This window comes from Micropterus dolomieu, linkage group LG23, assembly GCF_021292245.1.
Source record: "Micropterus dolomieu isolate WLL.071019.BEF.003 ecotype Adirondacks linkage group LG23, ASM2129224v1, whole genome shotgun sequence".
NCBI classification, from domain to species: Eukaryota; Metazoa; Chordata; class Actinopteri; order Centrarchiformes; family Centrarchidae; genus Micropterus; species Micropterus dolomieu.
Genome location: NC_060172.1, coordinates 1,263,589 through 1,283,194, shown reverse-complemented (window position 1 = coordinate 1,283,194; position 19,606 = coordinate 1,263,589). Strand labels below are relative to the sequence as shown.

Below are 19,606 nucleotides of genomic sequence, written 5' to 3'. Positions count from 1 at the left end.
ATTTTAGCTATATTTCTAAGTTGATAAAAACATGATTGAACAAGCTTTGTGGTGTGCTGCTCGAAATTTAAATTACTATCAAACCAAACACCAAGGTTCTTTGCCACAGGCTTAATGTGATTTACTAGGGAACCAGCAGATGGCAGTATTTGATTTGCCATCTGCTGGGACTCGATGACCAGGATTTCTGTTTTGTCTGAGTTCAGCTGGAGGAAATTATTTGACATCCATTTTTTAACTTCACAAAGGCAGTTGTTAAGTGAACTCAGCATTCCAGGGTCTGTGGATCTGACGGGCAAGTATATTTGTGTGTCATCAGCATAAATATGAAAAGAAATGCCATGTTTATGGATAATATGTCCAAGGGGAAGCAGATACAAGGAAAACAAAATGGGTCCTAAGACCGACCCCTGAGGCACACCAAATTTAACTGGACAGAACGAGGAGACATAGTTGTTTACAGACACGCAAAACTTCCTATTTGACAGGTAGGATGAAAACCATTCTAGAGCAGTACCAGAGATCCCCACCCAGTGCCTCAGTCTGTCTGTCTAACATGATGATATCATGCTAACTCAGCTAGAAATATCTAATAATTCACCAACATGTTGAGAATCTCTCTCAATGCAGCTCCCATGTACAGCTGCAGCTAACGATGAGTTTAGTAATCAAGTATTCTGCAGATTATTTTATCCATTCATCATTTATGAAGTACTTTTTTTGCTTGGCGGCGTCTTCATGTTATCAAGAACCTCAGTTGTTGCCAATCAAATTTTAAACATAAGTAAATTCTACAGCTTCCCATTATGAGGAACAGTCGGTCTCAGAGTTGTGTGGGCAAACATATTCAGGTTTGGTGAAAGCAAAGCATTTTGAATACGAGTCTTATTTCCAGATGAAGAATGTAGCTGCTGTATTGTTCAGGCTGTGTGGGAGGACAGCAGCTGTGCTCAGGACAAAAACGGGAAATGATCAACATCGTGACCCCGAGTTATTTCAGGATGAAGCCTCCTGCTGCTCGAGCTGAACAAGAATTTCACCTTTGCGCAAGACAGTGATCTGGAGCCAAAATCGGACGAGAGCCGAAGGTCCTGGATCGGATCGGTCCTGAAGGAAACCTGAGGAGATGTTACATAACAGGAGCTCTCTGCAGTGAACAATGGGGGGGGGGGCAACCGCTGTGAGATAAGCTGCTGCTGCTCCCACTGAGTTTTACCTGAAGGGCCCATTCACATTTACAACAGCAGGCACGAAGATGAACTAGAGGCGGTGCAATTTCCATCATGTTCATCGAGTGTTTTGCCTACTGAGGTGTGAAAGTGAAAAAGTCTGGACAAGTAGAAGGAGTGTAGATTGAAAGAAAAGGGAAGAACAAGAGGAAGAAGGGAAGACCAAGGAAAGAATGGAGGACAAAATGAAAGAGAGTGTGGCGCCGCGGTGGACGAGGGGTTAAGTCATCATTTAGAAACTCATCTGTTACCGAGCCGTGTGTATGTGTGAACAGCTGTCAGAGAGCTGACTCCCTTTTTGTCTTTAATCCGTCAAACGGCAGTAAAAAGCTCTGATTTTAATGAGCTTTTATTCCGCACACTGATGCATGAAAAGCCCTGAAATTGAATTCATTCCTGTCGTGTCCTTTGTTACGACAAATAAGAGCGTCTCAGTTCAAAGCCTCAGAACAGGTGAATATTGACAGAAACCCACACAAGGAGGAGAAAACTCAGCAGCCTTAGAAAGCCTTCGAAAAGCGGAGGTTTCGGGGGGCTAAACCTGCTCGTCTGATTCATCAAGGCCGGATAGGGATGGGTTTCGCTATCGACAACAGCCCGGTATCGAGTAGAATCGAAACGTCTTCAATCGATAGCGGGGGAAAATGACTGTATGGTTTAGCTTGCAGCCAAACACGCAAGCAACGCACCGAAAGAAAGAGAAGAGCACGCCTTTTTTCCCTTCGTGTGCCTGCACCATAAACTGTATAAAAAAAGTCTGCATGCCTCATTTTAACAGCCGCTCACCTCCTCTTTTCCTCTGTTAAACAGACTCTTTCTCGTTTTATACTTGTGACTTTTGTTTTCGGAGGTTTGCGTCTCACCACTAAAGGAAAAGGCGGAGATCTTTAACTTCAGTTTATTGATCAAAAGTTAACAAAATAATTTTCCGTTGTTTACTTTCAACACGCGTATCCAAAAATATACTTTAAATAAAGTACCCGCGAGGATGAACTAATCAGGATAAGGAGCGATCTGATACAATTTCCTAATACTTTTTATGCAACAGTTATTTGAAACAAGAAAAATAAAATAGATCACCTTGCTTGTCCATAACAACAATATAGATAATAATCAGCTACCAATCAACTACTGTGGCTTTAACAGGTGGCATTTTATGCAAGGTATCAAATGAAGTTCTCTACTGGTATCAGTATCACTTTAAGGGTACTGGTTTTGGTACTGGAACCGTAAAATTTTAAACGATAACCAACTCCAAGGCCAGAGAAAACATTATCATTAGTCAGTGATACGTTTCTATCAGGATGTTTATATTAGTATATGAGTTAGTTGAAGTCCAGTCGACCTTCTTCCCCCTCAGAGCAGGAAAGGTTTTGTTTCAGAACTTTAAATGGCAGGAAGGTGATTCAGGGCCTCTGACTGGTGGATCTGAAGTGTTTTCTGAAGAACGGAGAAACAATTGCAGGCTGAAAATCAAACCCGACAAATCAGAGTTGATTGCAGAGGGAGTCGCCGAAGCAGGAAGTGGAGAGAGACGAGTCATTCGTGCAAACTCGATATCTGAGGCTGCGCCGGTGTTATTTCAATAAGCAGAGAGAGAGACAGTATAGTAATATTACATAACCTGCTAATCTGTTGTTTGGGCTCAGTGTTTACTGTTAGAATCTGTCAAAACAGGGAGCTCATCAACACTCTGAGAACAAATGATAAAGCAACGTGCTTCAGCTCACAGCTTTTGTTTCTGTTACAGAACATGAACAAAAGCAAAGAAGAGCCGGGGTCAGAATACGCCAGCAAGATGGCAGAACTAACAGAGTAGTAGCACACAACGCTACTTCATTGAAACGTTAATTAAGTTTAACTACTTTTATCATTATTATTTAGGCTTTTAATGCCTTTATTAGATGTTGTTGAACAGGAGAATAATTACAGGGAATGAAGGGGAGAGAAAGATCCAATGAGGCGTTGCTCTTCATGATGGGCACCAACATTTTTCAACTAAAGATTATAAATAAAATACATATTTTAAACAGCTAGCTCAAACTAATGCAGCCCTGCAATTGTGTTTTTCTTTTTTAAGGTTAATTAGTTTTTATGGATTCAATATTTAACGAAGAGAAACAAACAGCGATGCATATACGAGTAAAAATCAATAAACACAAATGAAAATTTAAAAGGGGGTGGGGGGGCACATACCACTTACACAAAGGAAGTAATCAGTTTTACGCATGGCTTAAATTGACATACAAAGAAATTAGTTTTTAATTAGTCTTTAACTAAAGCAGTGACCAGTTCGAGATGTTGCTTTATGAAACTTGGCTGTAGCTCCGAAATTAAAATGTCTAACATGTAGGAGTGCCAGACAGATGACAAGGGAATATTTGGTTCAAACCAACCTTTCAAAATGGTGTTTTTACAAGGCAGTGCTGACAGGAAAATTGTTTTCTGTTGTTACATCAGCGTTATGTGTTGGGAAAAGGAAACCTGGGCATGAAGAGATATACATCATCAATAATTTAGAAAGCACTTTTACTACATATATCCAAATAACTCTGGTATTTTAATACATCAAGGTAGTTTATTTATATATTATAGATACAGAACAACAGATAATTAAATGTATATTGCAAAGAAACTCGCACACACTGTCTAACTTGTAATAATAAATTTATAAGCTGGCACTGTTTCACTATTAGACCTCCATCAGGCAAATGCTGCCTAATTTGATAACTTTAATTTTGCAAGACAGTGTGCGGGAGTTTCTTTGCAACTTTTAAACTACTCGTCCCCGTCTGACGTTATAGATGTGAGAGGTAATTCTGTTCCGAGTTAAAATAAAATAATACATAAAGCTATTTATGTACACCCGGAACATTCTGCCGTGCATTTTCTGAGTGGCGGGATGTTGATGAACAGGAGTCTGTAGCTGCTCAGCAGTCTCTGATTTCTGTTGCTTGGTCAACTTGAGTCTCATTTTGGACCTTTAGGAGCCTTAAGTCAAAGCTGGGCCAACATGGCTCCTATCCCGGGCTCTCTTTCCTCTCCTCTTGGCAATGACTGCACCCACTGTGGCGCCTTATCCGGTTTGATCTGGCTAGGTGTATCCGCTGCTCTTTCATCCAAAATCCAGCTTCCTTTTCCAATGACTGTTTTTCTGTCAGAGGTAACACGTGTTTTGGCAATAAAGCCGAAAAAAAACAGATGAAAAACTAAATTATAGTGAAGTTTGAAGGAGCTACTGGCCGCCGTGGCGTACCTGGTCCTTATCTTCCTATGTGTTTGTGTCCATGTGACTAATGTGGACAATATTTCTTTTAAAATTGGCAATTGCGCCCTGTCAGAGTGCGTCCACTAAAGAGCTTGTTTTTGACTGACAGGCTCAGATTTGTCTGACAACGTTATGGAGAGGATCCCTACAGAGAGAGAAACAGAAACAGACTCTATATCACTCTCGTCAGCTCCACCAGACTCTGTTGAAAAAAGAGAGTAAAAGAAGTTTAAGGATATAATGTTCAGTTTTTGTTTAAACGATTTTAGAGAGATGATTCAACTGTAAGATCAAGGTGCAAACTACGGGGAGCCAGGGGGAGCATTAATAAGACATCAGCTCCCCTAAAAGCATGATTTGTGATATTTAGGGGGTCTCTTAAATATTGACATCTGCTTTATTGACATTAATCTCTATATTTCTCTGTCATCTTGGATCATGCGGAGCGTCAGACTTGATCCAGCCAGAGAGAACGATCACCGCTGCGTGATCTCCTGTCCCTGGTCCATCCACTCCCTCTCCGGTACGGGTTGTGTTGCTAGTATGACCAACGCGCTGTAAACGGTTCTTGATCGTTGCCTCTGGCTGGATGATGATTACACATGATCCATGAACTCTACCGCGAAATTCTTTCTAAATTCTTCCCTCTCACGGAGAAAAGAAAGGTCAGGTCGCAAACATAGCCGCAGCTGTTGAGTGAAGCGTAACTATAGCAAAATGGCTGCATATGATAGCCTAATAAATATAATTATTATTATTATAATAAGACAAACACGCCTGATACTTTCACAGTCAGCCTACATGCTTGCAGGTATTAATGATTCAGCAATCACAGGGGAAAAAACTGAGCTCCGACAAAAGCTACGGTATAGTTCGCACACTGTGTATGATCACGTTGGAGGATGGCGTTTGTGCTGCTGGTGAAGTGGTTATCAATTAATAAACTATTTTGATAATTGGTTAATTTTTTAAGAAGAAAAAATTTAAAATTCTCTGATTTTAGCTTCTTTAACGTGAATATTTCCTGGTTGCTTTGCTCCTCTGGGACAGTAAACTAAATATATCTTTGGGTTCTGGACAAAACAAGACGTTCAAGGACGTCATCTTGGTCTTTTGGAGACACTGATTGACATTTTTCACCATTTTCTGACCAAACAAGTAATCGATTAATAGAGAAAACAATCAACAGATTAATCGACGATGAAAATAACTGTTAGCTGCAGCCATAGTTGGGTTTATAATGAGAGGTGTATTTAATATTTAGTCTATCTTCGTTGATATAAACATGGTGGACAACATATTTTTAACACTTGCTAACTAATACATGTGTATTTTAAGTCTGCAGCTATGCTAGCAGCTGTGTGATTCTCCTCTTAGCGGCTATGGTTTTGCGCTAAACGCTAACAAAGCTAAGTTGCTCACAATGACAAGGCCAACATGCTGATGTTTAGCAGGTGTGTAGGTAGATGAGGTGTGGGAGTGGAGCCCTAATGAGGCACCGTATGACTCAACATGAAAGAAATACAGTGGGAGTAAAACAAGAGGACAGATAAAAAAAAAACAGCCTCACTATTATAGAAACACAGCAACTGTTAACATCTCAAAGGTTTTAATGTGAATGTTTGTAGCTGACCTGTCCGTGAACTCCACCCAGTGCATGCCGGGATAGTCTGCTGTGACCCTGAACAGCAGCGAGTGGCGTTGGAAAAGGAGTAATTGAGTCTGTAATTTATTTTCTGCTGATCCTCTGACATTTAAAAGACTGACATGTCGTCCTGTGTGCCGAGGATTCCTCCACAGGGTGCGATGTTAGCGCTAAATATCGCTGCAATTACCAGCCTTTTACTGCAGTGAATGAAGGGAAGTGATTCATGTCAGCGAGCTGCTTCTCTTACGCTCAGTGGTTTTACTTCATGTCAGCCTGCTGTGAAAAATCAACTCTGAGACTGAAAATGTGTTTGAGATATCTGCTTTTATGGCCAAACTAAATGATCATCGTGGGTGAAATGCGACAGAGAGCAGGGCCTGATTTTAAAAATGGCTCAGTCGGTGCCTTCAAGGACACTCAGACATCGGAGATTCGTTAGTAGTTCTTTGAAGGATGTGTTCAAATGTGGATGGACTTTGATATTAGTGATGATGGTGATTTAAATAATATGTCTTCTGAAAAAGTAGTCTGAATAATTAGTGGTGGAGAGTACATTTAATCAAGTACTGTACTTAAGCACTTGTACTTTAATTGAGTGTTTCCATTTTCTGTTACTTTATCCTTCTTCTGTACTACATTTCGGAGGTACATATTGTACTTTTTACTCCACTACAGTTATTTAACAGCTGGAGTTACTAGATTTCACATTAAAAAAACATTTAATAAGCTTTTACAATTTTACATTTTAATTTAAGTAATTGTTCAAGGCTGAAAAGGTAACAAAACAAGTACTTTTAATACTTTAACTACATTTTACTGATAATGTATTTATACTTAAGTAGGTATTTAATTGCAAAAACTCGAATTGTAATTAAGTATTATGGTACTTTCAATTAAGTAAAATATTTGAATACTACTTTCACCACTGTGAATATGTTAAAAGTATACAGAATATATTATTATATATATATATTTTACCTTTTTACCCACTGATGGAGATGACAAAGTGTATTTGTTAGTAAATGATAGAACAGAACAAAAACACAAATGTGCGAAGTTGATTGTAATATTATTATAATAATATTATAATCTGTATTTATGGTTGGAGATATTTTTCTTGTAATTTTTGTTTAAACTATAAGGACAAGATTTTTAAGAAAAAGATGACTGTAAAGTAGGGCTGGGCGAAATGATTGAGTGAAAGTTGAAGAAACCAGATGGTTAATTGTGTGTTTAAACTTTTCTTTATGGTCAGAACAAACACTTGATGCCAACAGTGGATCACCTCACAAATCTTAGGCAGAATATTCAAAACTATTAAAATCTTTTTTCAACAAATATGCACAAGTAAAATTAAGTAAAAATTAAGTAAACTCCCTTTTCCTCAACTAAATAAACATCTTAATAGAAAGAATAAGTGCTGATTTGTTCGTGATTGAAATTAATTAAACATTTGTTATATTGTTATTGAGGAATCATTGTTGTTTTATTGTCCAGATGTGATATATCGATCACATGATGTGTTTAGGAAACCTGAAGCAGCCACTGTTAAAGAGGCGAGGCAGACAGAAGCATTTGGTGAATAAAGCAGAGCGAGTTAATGGAGAGAGTGTTGGAATGAAGCCAGCGGTGACTGTAGTTAACAGGCTAAAAAATGACAGGAGTCTGGTCCTTTAAACATGAGTGGGTCCGTACGTTGCAGACAAATCCCCTCTCCAAACATCTGAGACGCCCTCCACATCTAATCTGTGTCTGAGTGTCACACTCACAACACACACCTCGCTTCCACCCGCCGCCAATCAATCAATTTATATACAGGTCTGTTATTGGAAGTCATTACACGATGATGGCCCCGGTTTACTGCCGTGAGAGGGCCGAGCGAGGTTGACTGAGACAGAGAGAGAGAGAGAGAGAGAGAGAGGGTGTCAGCAGGTAGGTTGGTAGTTTTAAAAAAAAATAAAAAACGGGAACGGCGAAAATTGTTCAACCGCGTTGCCATGGCAACAGCGAGCATGTAGATCAGGGGGCTTTTTTTAACACACACACACCGTGAGGTTAGCACAGGATTCCCTGCTATCCCAGTTTCTATGACAACTCACAACTCATCCTCCTCCTCCTCCTCAGTCTGTCTGTCTTTTTCATCTTCGCCGCTGATGAGAACAGCCGTTAAAGTTTTGACTTCCTGCTCTGCTCCGCTTTTTTTTATTGGCACGGAGGATAATCAGGTTGTTAATTAGCACCAGTGATGATTAATACAAATGATAATTAAATACCTAACAGGCTCTTGTATTGAATTAGAAAAGAACATCAGCCGAACTGTATTTCCAGCAGTAGTAGCAGCAGTAGTAGTAGGTTGAAGCGTTGGTGGTGTCTATTGACAGAAATGCAATATAATATCCATAACTATTTTTTCAGTGGTGTATAAAGACCTACCATAATGAACTGTTATGTTTTTATTACCTTAGGCCCCGTCTACACAAACACGGGTATTTTCAAAACTGTGACTTTTTCTACGAGTGGTGGCTGTTAGTCCACACGGAAACGCAGTATCAGGTCAATGAAACCGAACATTTTTGAAAACCCATGTCAGGGTGAAGATTTAAAGGGAACCTATTATGCTTTTTCATATTTTCTGGCATTTCAATAGCATTACGATGTCAGATGTTAATGTTAAACACGGCCAAAGTTTCAAATAATGAGGTAAAAGTATTTAAAGAGGTGGTATTATGCTCATTTTCAGGTTCAAAACCTTATTTAGGGTTGTGTACCAGAACAGGTTTACATGGTTTAATTTTCAAAAAACACCATATTTTTGTCATACTGCAGGTTGCTGCAGCTCCTCTTTTCACCCTGTGTTGAAGGCTTTGTTTTAGCTATGTAGTGATACATCTTGTCTCTAAATGATCTTTGTTGGGAGTTGCACATGCTCAGTTCCTAGTTAAGGACTACTAGCCAATCAGAAGCAGAGAACGGCAGGTCAGCGAGAAGTCGGTAAACAGCTCGGGTTCAGCCGTACGTGTTGCCGACCAGCTTGGTAACATGGACTGGAGCGAGAGTTTCAGAGCGGTGAGTTATTAATCTGTATCCATAAAGTTTTAACTGAGCTCTGTCTCTACATCACGTTACTGTTGTTACCTCTCATTTCAGACAGAGGCTGAAATGAGGGCCTGCATAAAGAGCCAGTACAAGATAGACAGTAAAACCGGAGTTTTTGGCTTGCGACATCACCGTGCCATTATCTGCCGTGTTTGATGTCAGATTGTGCGCCACTGCCTGCTTTGTTTTACCATTTTATTAGGCTCTGATTGGTTAGGGTCATATTGCCGCCTGGTGGTTTGGCATGCTCTTGACAGCGTTTGTTTGCGTTTTCAAGTAGGAAAAACTTTAGTTATAAAAATAAACGTTTACGTTTAATATTGTATCTTTGGCGGGTCAGGTTTTAACCACTTAATTGTGGAGCATTGAAGTGCTGCTGTTAGCAGCATTTGTAGAAGCTATCTTTTAGCTCTTCCATCGATGCTTGTCTAGATTAGACCTAGACGATATTTTGGTGGAACACCTACTTCAAGCGCCTCAAACACTTCCTCCCAAAACGTTCTTAATTTAGGACATGTCCAAAGTTATCTGGGTATGGTCGCCAATGGTGTGTGCCAGCATCTGTTTGAGTGTGTGGAGCCACTATTTATGGTGTCTGGAAATATCTTGTGATTGCCTTTGACTTGAATTCCCTCCATGTATTTTAATTGGTTACTAGATGAGCTTCAGTGCATATTTCTTCCCACGTTTTTTGTCGTATGTTTGTATTAATTTCCAATCTTAAATGTTGAATGAAAAGTTTCTAAATAAAACCCCCTCCTTTTCCTATGTGATAATTTTCATACAGTCTCTAAACTTTCTGTACAGAACAATCGGACACTTCTCTGTGTTCTGGGTATCTGTGCACATTTTGCTCAGGGTGGAAAAACAGGATGTGATGTAACATCCTGAGGCCATTATTAGCGTTGGAGAAGGTGGAGGTCAGTCAGAGTCAGCAGACAATCTCAATAAGATGTCGTCCCACAAACAGACGAAACCAGGGTGGATTTCAGACACAGCATAGTTTTGAGTTGTCAGTAGACTTTCCTCAGTGATAATTTTTGATTCGTCATCGCAGGAAAATCATTACCATGTCTGTGTTGCATTTGGTAAATGGAAAGCAGCCATTATCACTGTCATTACTTTACACCTTTTGAAAATGCAAAATGTCTGCTGTGAGAAATGTCTGTGGGAGGCTTTCAGATTGATGCTAATATCTCTCTGTCTCTCTGACACATGGTCCACGTCGCATCCAGCTGTGCATTAATTATAATGCAAGGATGCCTCTTAATTCAATGAAAGGTTAACTTTTGTTTAAGAGGCTGTTTCAGCACAAAATAAACAAGACAAAGGGTCAACAAGCCGTTATAGCAGCTCCACGAGGCTGTGACGCTCATTATAAAGAAACTTTAAGATGGGTAAAAGTTTATTCCTTATCAGTAGTGGTTTTCACAGTTGCTCACAGTGACAGTGCAGACATTTTAGTTTAGCAGGTAATGTTTACCATGTTCCCAATCTTAGTTTAGAATCAGAATCAGTTTTATTGTAAGGTATGTGTTCACATACGAGGAATTTGACTCTGGATTGTACAATGTTCACGTTGTGCTTACTTATACAATAATAAAATAAGATAAAATAAAATAAAAACAAAACAATATAGACAGATTGTACTCTTCTCACTGCACTATTTGTCAAAGGACTTTTGCACGATGTCAGCTGGGATTTGGTCCACCCCCCCCACAACCCTGTATGCAGGATAAGCGGTTGAGGATGGATGTATGGATGGAAGGTAACCAGTAAACATGTGCTGATTAGAGGCAGAGTTACTGGGTTATTGCACAGGAATTGTTCCTGACACTGTGAGTCGGAGTCAGCTGTTCCTCAGAGTGATGGCTTGTGGGAAGAAACTGCTTCTGTGTCTGTTGGTTTTGGTGTACAGTGCTCTGTAGCGCCTACCAGAGGGGAGGAGCTGGAACAGGTTGTGTCCCTCGTTTCCTGACTCTGGAAATGTATAAGTCCTGAATGGACGGCAGGTTGATGATCTTTTCTGCAGTCCTGACTGTCCGTTGTAGTCTGCTCCTGTCCTTTTTGGTGGCAGATCCAAACCAGACAGTGATGGAGGTGCAGAGGACAGACTGGATGATGGCTGTGTAGAACTGGATCAGCAGCTCCTTGGGCAGGTTGAGCTTCCTGAGCTGACGCAGGAAGTACATCCTCTGCTGGGCCTTCTTGATGATGGTGTCAGTGTTGACGTCATGTTTGGTAATTAGCAGTAAACATACAGTACAGCTACCAAAGTATTCTGGTGGCGCCAAATAAAGAGGATCAGAGGATCATCTACATTAATAAGATTAGAGTTGGGTAGGCAATTTGTTTTGGAGGTATGTTTTGTTATATTTGTTGAAATTACATCATCTGTGGCTGTTGCAGGACTGGGGGTGGGAGATTTTTTGGGTTGGGTACTTTTACAATCTAGATTTCTCTTGCTGGTTTCTCCAAAGATGCCTACCGCCGCTTTAAGGCAGACACGGCAGGCAATAACATTGTTTTCATCATACACTGGTAAATTTTTAAGATTTTGGGATACTTTGCTTCCTTAACATGTCTTCTTTCAGACTAGTAGGGGAAAAGTCAGAAAAATACATATAGTAGTTTATTTTACTACTTTTTTCAATTAATTAAACTGTTTGTGAGCGCTGCGTTTTTACAACCTGGTAAAAATGGCAGCAGCATGACGAGGCGTTGAGTGTCTTTTCCATGCTTTCTGACAACGTGATTGGTTTAGATACGTCACGTGACATTTCCTGGTTTAGCTTTTCGTGTGACTGTTAAGACATGTTATATATTGTTGTTGTTGTTGTTGTTAAGGATTTGATTCGATAATGGCTCTGTAAATATTGATTAGCAATGAAAATGTGTAGAATTTTACAATAGTTTTTTTTTACAGGCCTTTTTCTCAAAATGAGTATTTCCTCACACACTGGGCCTAAAATCTCCACTTTCCAGTTTTATTCCTGACTATATTCTGAAGGTTTTTACAGAGGGGGTTTGTTCAAATATCATTCACAACACGAGTTATGGAACATTTTATTCTCAAAATAAATTTTAGATTTTTTGAGTCTAATGTGTCAACAAAATAAAACTCATTTTAAAACTGACTTAATCCAGTGTTCAGATTTGTTTCTGAAATAGATGCAAATTAGCGCATATTTTACTAGATACTGACTCATTTGCATATTTAAACATAATATTTCAGAAAATCTGTAACATAAAAAAATATTGTCTTAATGTAAGTAATCAACTGGGAAAGTTTCATGGTGATATCTATTAGTTAAATTTGGAAAACATTGACCAATTTTTCCAGTCACACATGGAAAATGAAAGAAACAGTAAAATGTCCTGAAAAATCTTATTGTGTTGTCCTGGAAAATTTATTTAACATTATGTTGCGGTAGTGTTGTGAACGCAAAAAATTCAGATTTCCGCAGAGAGGAACATGTTAGTGTATAACCTGATCCCTGTCTGTCATACCAGCTAGATCATCACTGAAAATGTCCTGGAAGGGTCCTGGAAAATTATCTCTGGAAAAGAGTGGGAACCCTGTCCTGGTATAATAAGTATGATATGGAAAAATTACACTGTTATTAGCAAAGCAGCACCAAGGGCTTATGGGAAATTATGTTCATTAAAGGCTGCTAGAAAACATTTATTTAAACCCATAAAGCGAGCCACACAACATACTGTGGAGAAAGTTCTGTTCCAAGGCCAGATTTTTATCATTAAAGTCAGTGGGTTTTCTTATTTCTGGAACTAGAGCTGCAACGATTAATTGAATAATCGATTAGCTGTCGACTATTAAATTAACCGCCAACAATTTGGATAATTGATTCATTAGTTTGAGTCATTTTTTTAAGAAGAAATATTTGATTCCAGTTTCTTAAATGTGAATATTTTCTGGTTTCTTTGCTTCTCTGTGACAGTAAACTGAATATATTTGGGTTGTGGACAAAACAAGACATTTGAGGATGTCATCTTGGGCAATGATCGACAGTTTTTACAATTTTCTGGCATTTTATAGACTAAACACCTAAAGGATTAATCGAGAAAATAAGCCAAATGAAAATAATCGTTAGCTGCAGCCCTATCAGGAACCGAACCTGGAAGTTTAATTGAATTTAATTTCAGCCTTCCTTTGCAGCTGGCTAGTTAGCCAGACATGCTCACGACAACCACCTGAATACAGTTTGTGTATTTGTACTGCGTTTGCAGACTGTAATCAGATATCTGTGTTGTGCTTCAGCCACATGCCTCTGAGTCCGGCTGCTGACACCAAACATGATCGCCCGCGGCAACAGGCGGTTACTAACGGCAACCCGACAGGCTCTGCTGTTGCCAGGGACGACGACGCGGATGACACACCCCCCGGAAACAGCATCGTCGTCCGCATTGGCATCCCCGACCTGCAGCAGACGGTAACACAAACACAAATACATACACGTGTCTATACACTAATCAGCCATAACATTATGACCACCTGCCTAACAGTGTGTCTGGACTCCACTAGACCTCTAATGGTGTGGTGTGGTTTCTACCACCAAGACGTTAGCAGCAGATGCTTTAAAGGTTCAGTGTGTAATATTTAGGAGGATCTATTGACAGAAATGCAATGTAACATCCATAACTATGTACACAGTGGTGTGTAAAGACCTTACAAAATGAACCGTTATGTTTTTATTACCTTACAACGAGACATTTCTATCTACATTCACCGCGGGTCCTCTTACATGGGAGTCGCCATGTTGCGCCGCCATGTTTCTGCAGTAGCTCAAATGGACAAACTGCTCTACAGAGCGCGTTTCATCACTACGTTGAATACGTACGAAGAAGAATAAGTCGTCGTTGTCGTTGTCTGGTGGAAGGATGGAGGACCACACATATTATTTAGTTCAGAGCCGTCAGAGCGCGTCGGCCACCGTAGCTCCTCCTGGGCGCTTGCAGGGGGAGGGGTGAGCGGTGACTGATGGTGCATTCATGTGGTGTTGGAATAATAAGAATTTGTTTTTCCTCCTTAAATCTCCTTACATTCAAAAAGAGGAATAAAGTGTACATGGGACATAAAGAAGTAGTGTTGTAGTCAAGGCCGCCCAAACCGAGACCAAGACTTTTAGGGGCTGAGAACGAGTTGAGAACAAGACCAGTTCCCCACATTGCATGACAGACAATAAAATGTGTAATGAGATCATAGGTACTTCTAAAATTGATCTGAAATATCTACATTCCTAATAAAAAACCCACATACAAACACTAAGCTGAAATCAACGTAAGCATCTTTATTCAACACTTCTTCTTTTCCATGTGTACCATCGCGGGGAGGGGGGACAGCCGTTAACGATAACAACACATTTTTAATTAGGGTTATTGGTTGCATTTGAAGCAATATGTTCTACATCCAACCAAAGTTAGGATGTTCGCAAATAAATCAGATGATGCAAAAGCAATTTATTGATATTCCCAAAGTTATGATCTTGACTGGTCTTGAAATAAAATCCAATGTCCTCAAAGACCGAGTACAAATGCGGTCGAGACCAAGACCGGTCACGAGTACTACAACACTATAGAGAAGTATCCAGAACAGTGTACAGATATATAAGACAACACAAATATTTTAAACTTTGCCAGGGTAGTCTATATTATTTAAAGGTATTAAAAGAGGACCATATGTTGACAGAAATGAAATTTATCTGCGTGTTGTTTGTATGCTCTGATAATGTTAATCCAACACATCTTTGTAGTAGCGTCCTTGTTGATACCATATTCTGACTTAAGAGCACATGAAAACACACCATCCAAGCACATGAAGGCAGAGTGAGCTGTTGGTTGCAATTCACAACTCTCACCACTAGATGTCTCTACACACTGTCCGGTAAGTTACGAGCTGGGGCCTCCATGGATCTGACTTACTTTTCCAGCACATCCCACAGATGCTCAATTGGACTGAGATCTGGAGAATTTGGAGGCGAAGTCAACACCTTAAACTCATTGTTGTGTTGCTCAAACCGTTTCTGAACCATTTTTGCTTTGTGGCATGTTATCCTTGTTAAAGAGGCCGCTGCCATCAGGGAATACTGTTCTCATTAAAGGCAAAACAAAGTATGCGGTTTTATCGCATTTTTCACCAATGAAGTAATTTGGTGCCATATAGCGTAGTAAGAGTGTCCGTCACCTCACTGCACAGCGATCTGCTAACAGCAGCTTTATGGTCAGAGCGAGCTAGCTGCTGGGTGCTATAACGTCTCTGGTGCTAGTCAACAACATTGGCAAGCAAACTCATTTTTGTAGTTTGACCGTGTCTTTTTCACACGTAACGCAATTTCGTTACCATCAGGGCATGTCTATCAAGTCAATTTACATACCGCAGCAACGCACACACACACACACCACTGCGCTGACATACAGCAACGAAAAACAGCTGCAGGCATCCGACACACTACGCTCGTTAGTTAGTGAGCTTCAAATGAGGCTCAGGGCTCGTGTCCACCAACGCGTTTTTTGACAGCTGAAAACGCCTAGTTGGGAGCGCTAGGGTGCGTTTTGGAGGCGCAGTGTTGTTTTTCGAGACGCTGTGGTTGCTATGATACATAATTTCCTTGGAGGCGATGTCACCACCAAGTACGTAGGCTTACTTGTTCTGGCCCTTTGCTCTGCATGAAGAGAAGGCTGAAACATGAGAGCACAGACTCTCCAGACGTGGGTTAATGAGATTTTGCAGGCGAGGAAAGACCTCTGCGATTATGCACATCGTTTCATTCAAGATCGAATGTGCGCCGTGTTTGTCCCGCCCCTCCTGCACTGTGATTGGACAGCTGGGTAAAAAGTGACAGTAACGAGCGCAGTGTTTTTCCCAAAGTTGAACAGAAAACGGAAAAGACGCTCAGCGCCTCGTCACGCTCCTTGTGTTTTTTGCTAGTAAAAACGCGGCGCTCCCATTGGAATGAATTGAAAAGACGCTGGCGTCAGAAAATAACGCTTTGGTAGACACGGGCCCTTGCCGTTCACAGTTTCTCTCGACTGTTCCTCAGGATTACAATGTTAGTCCAACATCGCCGAGCCTGCTAGCCACATTAGCCGCGCAATATGCTAACCAAGTGCTATGCTATGCCAAGTTAGCTAACTTTAAAATTAACAGTAAAACAACACAAAACACGGCAACACTTACAGTTTCCAAGTTTGAGGTCAGGTCACGTACAGCTCATGGCGATCCATCCTTGAACCGTCACAGAGCTCGTTAGTTTTTGAAGCACTAATTTATTAATTTAACATGCACTGAAGTGTAAAATTATGAACATTGCGGTTGTTTGCCATCCTCCGCGGTAGGCTTGACTAATATCTCAATTTTGCGGTTATCGCGACAGCCCTAGTATCCATGGACTGCAACAGTGCTTAGGCTGTGAGACACCAATGTGTCCCTGAGCAAGACACTTAACCCCTCGTTGCTCCAGAGGCGTGCGACCTCTGACATGTATAGCAATTTTAAGTTGCTTTGGATAAAAGCGTCAGCTAAATGAATAAAAGTGTGTAAATGGATGATGTCATGTGTTCCCCAGATAAGCGACGCACACGCACCCATGTGATGTAAATAAAACGTGATTTATCAGACTAGGCCGCCTTCTTCCATTGCTCCGTGGTCCAGTTCTGATGCTCAGGTGTCCATTGTGGGCACTTTCGGCAGTGGACAGGGGTCAGCATGGACACCCTGACTGGTCTCAGCCATTGCAGCAAAATGTGTTGCTCTGTGTGTTCTGACACCTTTTTTTATCAAAACCAGCATTTACTTTTCTCCCCATGTGCATCACTGAACCTTTGCTCCCCATGACCCTGTCGCCGGTTCACTGCTTTTCCTTCCTTGGACCACTTCTGATTGGTTTGGAGATGCTATGACCCAGTCGTCTAGCCATCACAGTTTGGACCTTGTCAAAGTCGCTCAATTTCTTACACTCGCCCATTTTTCCTGGTTCTAACACATCAACCATGAGGACACAATGTTCATCTGCTGCCTGATATCTCCCACCCACTGACAGGTGGCAGGATAACAAGATAATCAGTGTTATTCACGTCACCTGTCAGTGGTCAGAATGTTTTGGCTGATTGGTGTATTTATACTGTGTGTATATATATATAACTATGAGTAGGAGATAAAAAAAAACTACATGAATGAATCAGCAGGACAAACCTGTGTGTCTGTCTGTGTCTGTCTCCCTGTCTCTTTTTCTGTCTGTCTGTTTCTCTGTCTCTGGCTCTCTCAGAAGTGTTTGCGGTTGGACCCAGAGTTACCAGTTTGGACCAGTAAGCAGAGGGTTCTGGTGACGTTGACTCAGTCTCTGTCGGATGTTTTGAACTATGGTCTCTTCCAGCCGGCGTTCAACGGCCGAGCCGGAAAGTTTCTGGACGAAGAGCGGCTGCTGAAGGAGTATCCTCTCCCCCCCATCACGCCCATCCCATACCTGGAGGTACAGTATGTCTAATATATCATTTTATTTCTCTGCCTCTGTCTACAAATCCCATGAAAAGACCAACAACACGTTCGGCACTGTCTGACTTACTGTCTGTGGCTCTCAGCTCTGAGCTCATTGGCTCCTACTGAGGACATAAATCTTTAAAAACACCTCACAAATATTTAGTTTCGGGTTTAATCAGTCATCCAGGTCATAGTTATCCAAAGAAGGGCAACTGGACTTGGTTGAAGATACTGGAAGACGTTTCGTCCCTCATCCAACGGACTTCTTCAGCTCTGTTATAGACTGGTAGGGAAACTCAGCTATTTAACCTCAGTGGGGTCGTCGATACCGCTGGTTCGTTAGTGTTCCTGGCTGTTGTAACGACAGTCATTATGGTCGTTAGGACTACCCGTGGCCAAGACTAAACGCGAGACTAAACCCAAGAACACACTAAGACAGATGCTGGTCCACCCCAAAGACCACACCCCCAAGCACAAGAAAAGCAATCTAGTGTATGTGGTCCAATGCAGTGAGGAATGCACAGACCTGTATATTGGGGAGACTAAACAACCACTACACAAACGCATGACTCAACACAGAAGGGCCAACTCCTCAGGTCAAGACTCTGCAGTCTACTTACATCTGAAGGACAGAGGACACTCGTTTGAGGACCACCAGGTGCACATTTTAGACAGAGAAGATGGATGGTTTGAAAGAGGTGTCAAGGAAGCGTCTACACCAGGGTGGAGAAGCCGCCGTTTCATCACTTCCCAGGCAACTGAATAAACGTAACCTATTAGCCTCAAGTGAAGATAGCAGTGATGGTCGTTCAGTCTTGGCCTCGATCTGATCATCTTAGAAGCAGCTAAAGCATTGACCCCGCGGGGTTTAAGAGGTTTTATACATCCAAAGAACTTCTATAAAAACTAGACCAGGCGTTTAATTGAGGCAGGCTATTTGGGATCCAAGTATTTACATAAATACTTGCATACATACATACTTACTTACACATTATATATATATATAAATAAATATATATATTTACATAAATTCTTGCATACATACTTACATAAATATGTATAACCTGAAACTGGAATATTCTGATACATACATTTTTAATCTCAGCAATATTTTATATCAAATTGTTCTTTTAACAAAAACAGTTTTATTTCCCAACGAAGATTAAATTTATCACAATAAACTCCATTGTTAAAATAAGTCACAACAATGAGCTGAGTTTGAAACGTATAATTTAGTTTTATTGCTACATTACATATTTTGTTGATTTCATAATGTATTATTTGTGTGTTTAATATTGAGCTCTTTATTTGTTCAATAGGAACATGTCAGCTGCTGCAGCAGTGAGGCTCATTGATATGTTTTAATAGTTCCTGGACAACAATGGAGCTCTATGACTCAGAGGAATAAGATATATCAGGCTCTTATACACGCACAAAGGACTAAATATATGTATATGTTCATTATTAGAATTTAGAAATATAGCTAAAATTCGATCTATGTTAACTTTTAAGGACACCGAGACCATTTTACACGCCTTCATCTCATCACGCCTGGATTATTGTAACAGCCTTTTCACCTGTTTAACCCAAAAATCTATTGATCGACTCCAGACTGTCCAGAACTCAGCTGCCAGGCTTTTAACCAGAACAAAGAAATATGACCACATTACTCCTGTTTTAGCTTCATTACACTGGCTCCCAGTATGTTTTAGAATTGACTTTAAAATTCTATTGATCACTTTTAAAGCTCTTCATGGCCTCTCGCCTTGTTATATTTCTGACCTTTTAGTCCCATACGCACCAGCACGTACCTTGAGATCCTCGGGCAGAGGTCTGTTGTCTGTTCCAGAGTCTCGACTGAAAACTAAAGG

At 40.6% G+C, this 19,606-nt stretch overlaps 1 protein-coding gene across 1 annotated transcript in view; it reads left to right on the top strand.

Annotated features, from left to right (window-relative positions):
* shank3b (SH3 and multiple ankyrin repeat domains 3b) overlaps positions 1-19,606 on the top strand; it is a 62,409-nt gene that overhangs the window by 9,726 nt on the left and 33,077 nt on the right. Inside the window, exons 3-4 of the mRNA XM_046040695.1 lie at positions 13,521-13,692; positions 17,524-17,727. Coding sequence (XP_045896651.1) covers positions 13,525-13,692; positions 17,524-17,727 — 372 coding nt within the window. The 5' untranslated portion in view covers positions 13,521-13,524. The remainder of the gene's footprint in view (positions 1-13,520; positions 13,693-17,523; positions 17,728-19,606) is intronic.